At 35.9% G+C, this 13,701-nt stretch overlaps 1 protein-coding gene across 2 annotated transcripts in view; it reads right to left on the reverse strand.

The window, feature by feature from the left end:
* SNX2 (sorting nexin 2) overlaps positions 1–13,701 on the reverse strand; it is a 33,901-nt gene continuing 20,200 nt past the window's right edge. For both annotated transcript variants that reach the window (XM_084304825.1, XM_084304826.1), the window contains 9 exons: positions 11,992–12,070; positions 8,715–8,790; positions 7,318–7,431; positions 6,997–7,090; positions 5,021–5,226; positions 4,037–4,180; positions 1,282–1,362; positions 1,117–1,188; positions 1–493 (listed from right to left, as the gene is read on the reverse strand). In XM_084304825.1, coding sequence (XP_084160951.1) covers positions 443–493; positions 1,117–1,188; positions 1,282–1,362; positions 4,037–4,180; positions 5,021–5,226; positions 6,997–7,090; positions 7,318–7,431; positions 8,715–8,790; positions 11,992–12,070 — 917 coding nt within the window. In that variant the 3' untranslated portion in view covers positions 1–442. The remainder of the gene's footprint in view (positions 494–1,116; positions 1,189–1,281; positions 1,363–4,036; positions 4,181–5,020; positions 5,227–6,996; positions 7,091–7,317; positions 7,432–8,714; positions 8,791–11,991; positions 12,071–13,701) is intronic.

Raw genomic sequence — 13,701 nt, forward strand, 5'->3', positions numbered from 1 at the left:
CAGTGTTTAATGTTTCACAAGGTACATCCCTTTATTATTGTAATCACAAAAACATGATTTTGTACAGGAATGTTTGAGTGAACATTAATCGATGCAATTACATTTGTTTCATAAAGATCAGGTAAACGAACTACAGAACATTGTATTGTAAAGAACAAAAATATCAGCTTTCTGGCCTTGCAGTGCACATTTTAGTGCAAGTATTAAGACACAATAGTGTTCAATTCAGCAATGTATTGCAGAACATCATGCCACAGTCCACTTCAATGAGGGTCAGGACATGCAGCTTGTTAATAAAATGCTGTAGTATATAAAAAAGCCACATGTTAATTCATAAAATATATAGTGGTTTATTTGGATGATTTAAAGTGATTTCACTGTGGAATTTAGGTTTATCCAGGACAAACATCCAGAGTGTCTTGTCATTTGGAATATCCTTCTTTTAGGCAATGGCTTTGGCTTCAGGTAGGAATGCCTCCCAGTATTTTATTAGCTTGAAGAAAATGGGGAAAAAAATCACTATTAAGTACTATTAAGTACCGTTGGAAAAGAAAACACATATACCTTCCTCTTCTTGTGGCAAACTTCTCTCCACTCAATTCAGTAAGAACACAGATGCATCATATTATCTATTTACATTATTACATTATGCAAGAGAATACAAGTAAAAAATATACAACTTCGCTCAAACAACAGTTATTATTACACATTGAGCAAAATACTACAGAATACAGTTATAAAGAATTTGCCAGGTTAATTTGCTATTCTTACCTCTAGCGTGTGCAAGCCTCTTCAATAATTCAAAGTACGTATTTATTACAACTTATTCCAGTCTAAAAGTTCAAGTATTACTTCAGTTTTAGAAGGAAAACAGACAAGAAGCTCCATTCCCCATATCCCTACAGGAGCTTCTCCCTTGCTTGCCTGAATAGAGCTGTGCAAAGGAGCATAGTAATAGCTAGAAAACTGCAGTCTGTGTTCTCCAATACCATACAGACTAGAAATAGTTATTTTTGTTTTAGGAACCGCTACACTTACAGCCCGTCTTTTTTTTTTTAACTAACCTAATATGTAACATTAAATATTAACTTGTACAAAACTTAAAATTTATCTTACCTGCTGCTGTGTTTGCACTAATGATTCTAAGTACTTGATAATAACAGTTTTAAAGTCTTTCACTCGTTCCTTCTGTTAATAAATAAATTATGGCATTAACCAATTTTACATGGAACATCAGTATTATCTAAAGTAAAAATGCCATATACTCAGAATTATACGTGCCTCAAATCTTCCCACTTCCTTGCGAATGGTTTTGGAGATCTGCTCAAAATCTTTTTCCCCTTGCTGAACTTTTGTCTCCCACTGGCAAAGGAAAGACATGCAGAAATGAAACTGTGTTCTCCATTCAGTTCATCAATATTTCAACATTTTCATGTATTAATGATAGTCATTCAGGAGCTGAAAAGGACCTGTTTGTCCTTTTCCATACTTAAGGGAAAGTCTAACAATAACAATTTCAAAATATTTGTATAATAGGACATCACATTAAATGATGGTATCTCTATCACAGTGACATCTGTAGATGACAAATAATTCACTATTGTCACTCGGGAATACTTAAAATCTTTAAGAGATTGTTTAGCAAAGGAAAAGAATCCCTAAAGCTTTATTGGCCATTTCCTTCATAAACACTGCTCTAATAAGAATCTAAACCAGTAAGCTTCCTGTCACTGCCTGTCCAATCAAACATACGAGAGTCTGGGAAGTCACTTCCCTGTACTTTCCTAATTTCTTCATAAAATCACTTAGGTTGGAAAAGACCATCAGGTCCAAACATCATCTCTGCCTACAGTCATGTATATCCTTATCTTCCTCATAGTTCTATTACAGATAAGCTCACAATGCCTTTTGTTTTGTTTTGCAGTTAAAACCAAAGCACACACTCTCTTTTTCAGTGGTGACCGAAGATACAAGAGGAGTAGAAAGGCTATTGCAGGTAAGATCATAAAAGGAAAATTCAGATAAGGTGATGTTGCCTGAGGGTTATGCCATACTGGGAGTGTGGTATTCATGTAAAAATACTACATGACACTAGCTTATATTTGTTCTTGGTTTATGGGAAAAGATGTCCAGCTACACAGTAAGAGATCATTATCGTATACGTTGCCTTGTAACTAGTAGGCTTACTTTTGCCCTTGGTTTTACATACCTATTATATTGTTAAATTCAAACCCTTTGTGTAGGTAGCTATGAAAAAGACCATCAGCCTGACACCACAGACTCATTTAGGCTAACATTTCAAAAATGCAACTGTATCTGTTCATCTCAACATACTAACCCAATCATGGGAGCTAAGTGACCCAGTAACAGCCACCTTTCTCAGAAAAAGGCTGCCAGGAAGCAACATACTCTAATGTAACATGTTCTTGTCAGCAATCCAGCGGTACTGTCTATTCACAAAGGCATTTTGTGTTGCAGCATCAATTTACTGCTGTGCTATGAGATGAACACAATCTACCCGTTCCAATAAATATCTTGATATTTTTATCTTTAGTTTACATTTTTCCAGAATTCCCTTATTTTCAGATACACATTTATGACGCCATATAATACGTCGTAACCGGATGTGCTTCAGGGAAACACAGCCTGAACAGTTATCTAATCACTGAAACAATACAAAACTCAGACAAGAAAAGGGTAGATTAAGACTGTACCATTCTACCACTGCAACTAGGGGCACCTGAAATTTCAGTGCAAGGCTCTATAGGTGTAGGGGACCCCCATCCCTGTTTCATCACCTCCTAATGCCAGGTTTAGTATAAATTATCACTGCATGATGGTCTGCCACCCTATAGTTTCTGACATGTAGGAATTTACACTTTTCAATACAGTATTTCTAGGATATTTTTTTTTTCCTGCAAAAAATAACTGTCACAGATTACATTCAAGCCGCAATTTCTCTGCCACAAGGACTACTACCACTGAATCTGGCAACTCTGAGTTTATTTAAATGGAAGCAATCTTTCCACCAGCAGATTCAAATTGAGGGCTTACTAACAACCTTCTCTACTCATCCAGTAAAGAGGAAAAAATTCTTAGGAACAGCATCGCTAATTCTTTTCACATTGGGATTGAGAAGGAATCACTATTTCCTACTACTCCCAACACTCAGGAAGTATTTTGGCTGAGCAGTTGGCTCACTTGTAGCACTGTGGATGGATGAGTCACATCAAGAGTACCAACCAACAAGAATGTGGTCACATAAGACTGACAGTAAGTTTTGCCAGTAAACAGTGGCTTTTTTTTTTTTTTTTTTTTAAAGAATAAGAAAGCCAAGTTAATGAGAAACTTCAATACCATATGCAAAATATACTGAAGTGCAGAAAGAACAAAGCAGATTGTGGTTAGTGACCAATGAAGAAGCCAAACAAAATAACTGCATAATAAGAGTTGGAAATCTAAAATGATGTTCTCCCATTTTTTAATGAGAGAATACTGGTGCATAATCAGAATGTATTAATGTTAATTATTTAAGTTGTCCTACCTCTTCAATTTCCTTAGTGAAGCATGACAGAAAAAGTGTATAGGTTATGACACTTCAATACGTAAGGTTTATTTTTACTGAAATCACACCATATATACATATATATGGCTAGATATGCTGCATAATAAAGCAAAACATGGGAACAGTTCTCCATTAGTTTTTGTGAGATCTTAGCTTTAAAAGCCAGAAGACACTCCACTGCCTACCCAAGTCATCTGTTAACTATTAGAAGCAATTTAACTTGTCCATGTTCCCCTCCTCCCGTCTCCCAGACTCTGTAGAGACAGTATTCAACCGCCTTACAGATCTTACAATCAGTAACAATTGTGCATATTTTTACCGTAAATTAGTTTCAACAACTTCAATAAATATGGAAAACAGCAAATGAGTAAGTGGTGCTTAAATAAAAATGGCATAAAGTAGTGCATTAATGCAAAATGAATGAGTCAATGCAGAGAGTCTGACCTTTAAAATAATGTTTGATAACATTACCTCTTTTATCTCATCTTTAGCTTGCTGCAACTTATCAGGTTTGTTGGCAAGCTGGAGCTTTGCTTCTGCTTCACGTTTTTTTTGTAAAGTAACCTGAGCATCTTGCCACTTCTGCCAGCATTTCATTCGGTGATCAAACACACCCTGTAATGATGCATTAATTTACTAAACAACTGGAATTGTTAGAGCTATCTAAATTTACAGTATAAGAAGGTATTTCTGTATAAAACTGGAACAACTATACTCAAAGAAACTCCACTATGTCTACTACATCTTCTTGTACTTCGTTTGACAGCACGCTTGCACAGCTAAACACCATGTACAATGGACATTCAAGCCCCTTCAGAACAAACACCTCTGTGCCCCAAACTATTTTTTGTTCCTCATTCCACCAAAACACTACCAAAGCAAGCAAACAACGATGGCAGAGAGGGGCAACAGAGGAAAGGGAGAGGAGACAAAGGAAGAGATACAACAATTTGGTAAGTTCAAAGATAACTCTGGATAAAATTCTTACGCTCCTTTCCCATGTCAAAACCTAAGTATACTATACAGTATGACTTAAAGTCCAGTATTTTCTTAAATGAAATGTAGATCCACGAATTATAGTTGTTTCACATTTACAGAAGATTTTGGCTATCCAACAAATATTGCCAAATTATGTTCTTGCTTAGATATAATAGCATAGTGTGCACAAATACTGTGCACAATTAGTACTGCTCAAGGTAGATGCTCACCATTTACATTTTTTCTGGATCCTATTATTACAGAATTAAAATACATTCTCAGTTATAACGATCATTTTTATCATTGGAATAACTATCACAGATTCATTCATTTTATTTAGATGGAACTTAATACAAAAACTTAGTCTCAACTGTGTAACAAATGTGCAAACACACAAGCATTCATTTACCTTGTACCTCAAAGTTTAGTAGTGGGACTTTAAACACTAAAACCGATATTTTTCTTAGCAGTACTCACTTTTACTGCAGCAATGAGACGAATGTAATCACCAAGCAGTTCTGAGAATACGTAAAAATCAGCAAAAGCTTGTTCTTGATGTAACTGATCTATCTTCTCCTCAACTTCAGCAAGCTGAGACAAAGCTCTAGACAGAGCAGTGTGGTCCTCAGAGTTACCTAACATGGCAGCACTTTTAGCAAAGGCAGCTGTGTTGGCTGAAAGTTCTGAAATACAGAAGTAACACTCAGTACAAGTAGCTAATTTGTTATGTTACTCTATGGTATAGATCACCAGAGCAGAGATCTCTGCCTGTTGCAACCCTAATTTCACCAACTGAAAAATGCAAGCTGTATTTCCAAAGCTCATGACAAAATACACGAGGAGATCACATTGAAACTACATTTAGGAGAACAGTATACAAAAATAGGAGAATAGTATACAAAAAACTCTCCACCCACAAATGTTTTCCTGAGCCTGTTAATGTCACATTTACTCTGTCATGAGACTATTATCCAAAAGACCTAATTCAGGTAAAATGCAAGCCCATAAAACAAAAGCTAAGAAAGCTACAGAACAATTTCAAACCAAACTGAACTGGTTTACAGCACAGTTGTTTCATGAAGCTGACAGTGCAAAAAAAAACTATGCATTTCACCACCACAAGTGGAATTTATTTCTTTTGGACTGTTGACTGAAGTACCTCTAATCATGCCAAACGTAATACATTGCCATGTTTTGACAAACATTAGGTAAAAAAACAAAACCAAAACAACAGACACCAGCATGGCTGGCATCTATGAGCTGAAGATTTGAGCTTATCCATTAACTAAGGCAATTATCTCATCAAATCCCATGCAAGCCTTCCTATACAAAGTTATCTCCTATGAGGGACCTTTGAACACGTATTTTAATCCAATCACTTAAGAACTGAAAGTGCAGGCTTGTTTTTAACTTCGTTGTTTTTGCAGAATCACTAGAACACCAGAAATGTTTGTAGGAAAAAAAAAAGCCAGCAAAAACAAACGTCTTCAGATATTTAAAACTTACAATTTAAATACATCTCTCAAAAAAATCCTTGCTTCCTCAAATCTCCAAGCAGCTGTCAAATCAACGGCAAACAAGTGTATCTATTTTCCATTTTCATTAATTCTTAAAATACTCTTTAATCTCGAGGACATCTGAACAAATATTTGTTTATTTATTTAACTACGGAGAATGATTCCTGGGAGGATTGTGAAAAAGCAACTTCATGTACTTTTTAAAATACAGTTTTGCAAGTCTACTCAAAATTTTGTCTTGATGCAGTAAGGTAAAAAGGCACATTTATGGTCTTACTCACACTACAAGTCAGAGTTGGTTTTTTATATATTTTTGTTGTTGTTGTTTTTAATTATTTAATATCCATCTTTGACAAAACAGATGCACGGGTGGTTAAAACATTAAAACAAACTCACAGGCATTGCTTCTCTGTAATACAAGCAAGCCCAAAGCTGATGTTCTATGATTAGTTATCTTTCCAGAAAAGTTTACCTTAACAGTAGCTAATGATATGTCATTATGTGGACAAAACAAAAAAAATTCCTGTTTAAGAATTTAAACTTGAAGCAATATTGAATCATGAGATGTTTAAATGGATTTATACAACAACTTTTTGCTTGGAAGGAAATTGATCTTGCCATGAGATCTAGAGATATGTTTATGGACGTCTACTGTAGTAGAATCACTTGTTAGATATGGTGTTAGATCTCTGCAAGATGAAAACAACTCAAATGCAGCAACTTTCATGTTCAACAGAAGGGATAACAGATATTCTCAATAAAATAAAGATTAAACTAGGTATACCAAAAGTGCAAGAGCAGTTTACAATAACAGGCGTAATTGTAAGATTTTTTCATTAAAATTTACTGTATAACTCTACTTAGTAGTTAAGACCATCACCGTTTCCCACAGTTTTAAGCACGTAAGGTCATGCAGCCACATAAAAGCAAAATTACCTTTTCTGTGGCAGACCAATGCTTCAACACTGGCATGAAGTTTCTTAAGTTGCTGATCCAGATTCTCAAATTGCTGCTGTTTTTCTTCAAACCACTGACAAAAGATGAAAGAGTCAAGCATTACAAATTAGATTACCAGCAACATTTCTTGTTTTAAAGCAGCAAATTATCCATGTACTGCCAGGGTGGTCAACTGACACAGTTAAGAATCCAAGCCAATAAGCAAATTAATAACCCATTTTCTCCTTCTACAGCCTTAAAATGCAATTGTTGAGCCTCATTAATTCGTCTCATTATTCAAGTCGAAAAATCAGCTCTTACTGCATCTGATTCATTCATCTTGATTGTCATTTTGTTGACAGCGTCGGCAGCCTTGTTCACCATCCTCAATATTCCTGCTCCACTCAGAGCCTGGGTGTTAACCGCTCTCGGCAGCTGGAATTGAATGACAAATAAGGGCAAACAGACTGGTTAAAAGGATGGAGGTTTAACTGGGCACAAGGGGGAAAGAAAAGGATATAGTGTTTTCTTTAGTCCTATGTGTTTCAATATAGTGGAATCTAATTTCTCAGATTTACTACTTTTACATTCTCAGAGGAAAACTTAAAAATATAGACTATTTACTTTTCTTCTACATCTTTACATTTAAATGGAACAAACAACCTACTTGTCCAAAGTTATTATGAACTAGCCAAAGGTCCTAACTAGCCACCTATATGCTACAGAGAACAATCTGCCATTGCAGGAGCAGCGAAGCTTAGATTTACAATAAATTAGAAGAAAAAAATCTGTGAAGTAATTCATTATAATGCAAGATTTGCACTGTATACTGATCATAAAACGTTGATGTATTTTTGCTTTTCAATAGAAGACAGATTTCAAAACCTACCTCATCAGCATTGACAGAACTGTGTATTGTTTAGGTATTCAGAAATCCTCAGAGGGTAATATAATAGTAATTTAATATTATTTTCAATTTAGTCTAAATACACTGTACAAGGTGGGCTCCCATGTCAGACCATTTACCTTTCACGTGTAATATTTTGCCTGTCAGCAGTGTTGACAAAACCACTTTTAGTTATCTATCAGTGATGCTTTTGTCAGTAGTGAGGCTTCAAACTTATTAGCATAGCTAAGACATCAACAGTGGCCAAAAGACAATGTTACAGAAAATCCACTATGCACATGTATAGAGGTATATAATATCTTTAGCAATACATTTAATTTTGTGAAAGGTGCCAGACTTTCACTGCACTACTGACTGAAGTCTTCTGTTCACAAAACTCCTAGCCTGGCCAGCAGTGCTGCAAGCATGATCACGTTATCCCCCCAGCAAACATCAGGTTGGACTTGTAGAGGCAAGAAACCCATCTCCAAGTCAGCTTAATTCCTGATCTTACTTACCTATCAGTAACCTCAATAACAGATCGTCACCGTATGCATGACAAGCTTCACTCAAAATTGTACAGACTGACTCATTTGAGAAGTCACTGTAAAGCAGACAGCTTTATCAGCACTATCAGACAATGTTTCATCAGAGGCACAGGCAGATTATTACCTAGGTTGCCTTCTGCAATTCTGTCCCATGAAGGGTACAATCTAGTTTTACTTCTTATGAATTTATGAGATTAGGTCTCAACAGAAAGAGAGTATAATATATTATATTGAATATTACCATATCTAGAAATAAATAGGAGAACTTTAAAGAACTTAAATACCTCAGAACTTTCCAAGAACTGCCTTAAATCTGGATCTTGTAACAAGGTTGGGTGTTTTACTGTTCGCTGTAGATACCTATGATTTTAAAAATTAAAATATTAGATAACAGAACAAATTTAATGTGACTGACAGCATTGGAAAGTGTCCTTCATCTAAAGAACTGGTACAATACAGGCAGCACGCAGTCTCCCTCAATATCTAATGGGGCTTGAACACTCCTGTAAAGTCACCTCTAAACACTCAGAGGACAATTCAGTCTCTGCCCCTTCAGCCTTTTGCTTCTCTGCTGAGTGTTCAAATCATACTTCTGCATTCTGACACCTTTCTCCAACATATGCTTAGGCTGTGGGCTACAAAGAGTTACAGGCTAGCACCACTAAGCAGTTTGAACATTCAATGAAGTCTTAGTCCAGCAAGGCTGCCACAAAACCTGAACTTTCTGATTAAAAATGATCTAGCCCCATGCACTGCATACCATAACACAACACAGCAAAGTTTATGGTTTCTAAACTACTTTGTTTAAACCAGAAACTCCTTAAGGTGGGATCTGCCATACCTGTACATCGTGCAGTGTTAAAATATTATACTTTGTATTTTTGACAGCTAAATGAAATCCTCCTGCTCCAATAACAGTCACTTTAGGCCAGGAAAAAAAGAAAACAACAACAACAAAAAGATGAGCTTGTTTAAAAATTCTTGCACAGTGCACTAGACAGGTTTTTTGTTACAGCTAATTTTGCCTCAGTTGTTTTAGAATAAAATGAAGTCTTGAAAAAAATGAGCTGATTGTGTTCTAGCTATGAGCTCTTTATTTGCTGGCTAGACTAGACCTTCAACCCCAAGTAGTTCTGCAGGACTCATCCACTCAGAAGTGAAATTAATGCAGCTCCTTTCCTTTGCAGTTTTTTTGCATTTCCAGTTGATCTAATAACTATTGAACAAGCACGGGTTAAAGAGTGAAATTTCAACAGCATTCTTCCACTAAAAACTGCTCTAAGTTTGTCATAACTGACTTTGGTATTATGGACAAAGTGTCACATTAGTGCTTTATAGAAACGTAGTACTTCAAAATGTCATGGGAGCCTAAGTACATAATGTTGCCAATTAAAATATTCTGACAGAACACTATCAACAGCACTTTGTACCTTTTGGAAAGCTTAATTTTTCCCAAGCCTCTGCTGTGAATTGCCAGACCCAACCCATTACCTTCACAAATTGCTTAAAAAGTGACCTTAGAAATGTGGAAAGGGACTCAACTGAAAGCATGAGTACACTGACAATGAACAGGGTATTTTCTCCATCTGCCATTAGATATGGTAACCAGATACTTTTATTTTCTTCCTAAAGAAGCTTAAGGGTTGCAGTGAAACTATTTCACTCAATGGATTGCTCAACTTTTCCTTGCTCTTCCAAACACTCAACACATTAAAGTTGACATGGCAGGCAGCTGAAGAGATTTTTCTTTAGAAATCTGCTGCTACAGAATAACCCTTAGTCCTAGGGAGGTTTCAAGTATTTTCCTTGGACACAACTGGCAGTGTCGCTTGAGGGTATCTGGCAGACTTGCAGTATGTAAGTTCAATATTCTAGGCCATGAATTTTAGTGAACTCAATCAGGCACATTGCTTTGCTGCCCACTTTCCCCTCTGCTCTGGGCTCACTGAAGCAAATTGAAGCAGATGTCTTTGGTTCGACTTTTTGGTGCACAGTAATGTTTTGCTTAGGTTTAGGAACAAACAACAAAACCACTGCTTTTGAATACCATTTGAGCACCATGGTAGGCAGATAACTTTCATTTTGAAAGAAAAAGCCAGTTAAAATTGGCATGATGAAAAAGTTGTTCCTTGCCAGATAAGATTTTCATAGTCTTTCTGAGGGAAAAAAAAAAAAAAAAAAAAAAAAAAAAAAAAAAAAAGAGAGATGTAATAGTGTGAAGTCTTCCTAACAACATCAAAAAGTCCTGACAAGTTCACTCCCCAGTATAGGAGGCACACTTAACATCTATTATAACCTGTATACCAGTAGAATTCCTTTAGCAAATAAGTGCCAAATGAGCATTTAAAGCATGCATACAAGTTAATGAATTAAACTTGTCCAAGTCATTCAAACGAGCAACCCAGGGGGAAACTAGTCATCTTTGTTATTGACAAAGCTGTGTGGAAGCATCTGCTCAGTTATCTACTCCAATCCCAGCTGTTACTCCATCTTTGTCTCACAGCACCATTCATTTAGGAACAGACTTATTTAAGCATGAACAACGTGCTTTGCAGTTCTACACCAAGTGACAGAACTACTTTAGTAACTTCTGTGTGCAATTTTAAGAAGGAAATTTTGTCACATGCCAATTTTCAGTGAGAAATAACTGTAAAATGGGACATCCTATCAGTATTTGAGATTTTTGAGGTTCAATATCAGTTGGATGCTCTATTATTTAGCAAACAAAAAGATATTAGTAACATGATTCCAAAGAGATGTATTTTGATTAAGATTATATGTCAAAAGACATATCAAACGGATGATGTATGAAGTTCTTGAGCTTTTGGACCCTGGAGACAAACTAAAACCTTCCACTTTCAATTTTCCCGTTTAACTACAACCGTTGTTATATGGAATATTGTTCTCAAATGATGCAATCACAGCTACAGCATAAAATAAAATCATACTAAAATTAAGTTTGTATATCTGCACAAGTTTTTCTAGTTGCTTTCAAACATCTTTATTTACCCATGCCAACAAGAAGGGATGATGCAGTATATCTACAGAGGTACCCTTATGGGGCAGAGATGCTTTAACAATATTAGCTGGATACCAGCGCTGGGTGATTTTTTTTTTTTCACCAAAATTCAGCTAGTCACAACTACACATTGCAAGTCATCAAAGCACCACTTTAGTTTCCAGTGACTGAGGGTCTCTTTCACCCTTTTCCCTTCCCAGCCAGCTGACTTTCTATGAAAGAGACATATTTCTGAAATGCCTTAATTCCTGAATAACAAAATGCCTAAGCAAACTGATGAAGAAAGTTCTGATTACTGGATTCCCGCAATCTCAATTTTAAGCACTTACCAGTTTGAAAAGATGTAGCCTTAATCCCATATATGAATAAATCTACATTTCCAGTTATTAATAGGAATTACACACATTCCTACAAAGATTTAGGAGACGCATGCAGCCTCCAGAATTCACCTAGGTACAGATGGCCCAGATCCCAGTTACAGAGTCCGCAAAGTATCTTACAAGTCATGTTGAAGCTAAACAAGTTTTAGATGCATATATTACCTTTCTAGAGCTGCTCTTCTTTTTTCTACAAATTCAGTAGATGAAGAATCTTCCTTGCCTACTTTAACCTTGGTCATGCCTTTGAAGAAAATGTCATCATATTGATTTTACTTTATTATATAAAAATCATTAACATAACTAATACAATTAGAAGATAAAGCTCACCTAAATTCAGGTATTTAAGTCAAATTAAAATGACAAATACTACTCTGGAACACACAGAATGTAAACATTGCATGCTACATGGTCTTCTAGGAACAGTTCTGTGGAATATGTGATTTCCTGTAACATATTATTGTGGTTAAAAGCTATGAAGATCTTTTGAATTTGGATTTAAGACAATCTAAATGAAGATCAGAGTCTTACTAGTCACTCAGGTTCAAAACAAGAAAACACTCTAATAAACCAGAAAAAGAAAATAAATTTCAGTTACAATCCAATTAACTGGTATGTTCATTACCAATATTTTCATTCTATTGTAGTCTACATTCTAAAACTGAGAGGTTTTCAATTAACAAACAAACTAGCCAGCTCTGAAAATTCTGAAGTATACGAACAACTACACACTGAATGGAGAGTAAAACGTACACGGCTTTACATCACTTCCTCTGATGAAGTCAATAGTGGTCAAAGAACCATGACTGTGGAGTTCTTGATGTCTTGTGGTATGGGAAATATATTCAACCTTATAAACAGAAGAACTCTAAAACTGTGAGAGTGTGAACAGCATCTTTCATGCTAAAAACCCAAATTCAGATGGTTCAGGAACCAGAGTCCTACTATAACCACCACGAAACACTGAACATTCAAAATCATTCTTATCTTCTAAGACATAGGAGAGGTATGCTATGATTTAGAACTAATTTCTACTTGTGTATTTCTGCTCTATCAGTTTTGTGCTTTTCAAGCTACGAGTTCTGTGCAGAAAACTCTGAATATTTGAATCGGTACTCTGTGATCAGTCACATGAGCAGTTTCCAAAGTTGTTTCTCTGCCAGTTTGTTTTCTTAAAAATAGTAATTAAAAAAAACACAACATGATTTTCCCAAATAGATATGTAAGCAGTAAGGTGGTTTAGATGAACGTCCAACTCCAGTTCACCACCGACTCAGTTTTACCTTTTTGTTCCACGGGATATTCAGTAATTCACCATTTGAATTTGTGAATAAGGCCTCAAATGCAGGCCACTCCCACCCCTCACAAAATAAAAATCGAGCTTGGAATTCCAGGCATTATCAACCAGTGTAATAGAATGTACAGATGAAGGTCTTTTGTAGAGCACACATGACATAAAACTGGATATAGAATGTTTCATAATAAGACTTTAAAAATAAATGTGTGTGATGTGAAACGTTTGTTTACTTTCAGCTGTTTTAATAGCTCTCTGCTTTAGGATACCTTATTTTAAATCAGAATCCCTTCAGAACTAGAAAACTATGGACATTTTTGGACAGAACTAAATACCACTCATGCGCTGAAGGGGAGTCAGCTCAAGTTTAAAGCATGACTTTCATGTTGTTCTGAAAACATCCTACAGAGTCTGTGAGCCTTCCTAACTTACCTACACCTTCAGATTCTTGCAAAGAAATTTTCTTAAGTCACTGCCAGTGCTTGCTTATGCTACAGTAAGGCCCACCATTTTGCTGACTTCCAGGTATAACAGTATTTGTGCTGTTTGTTGTTCTAGGGGAACCTTGAATTCAGACCCAT

Source organism: Netta rufina (assembly GCF_964035555.1).
Source record: "Netta rufina genome assembly, chromosome: Z".
Taxonomy (NCBI): domain Eukaryota; kingdom Metazoa; phylum Chordata; class Aves; order Anseriformes; family Anatidae; genus Netta; species Netta rufina.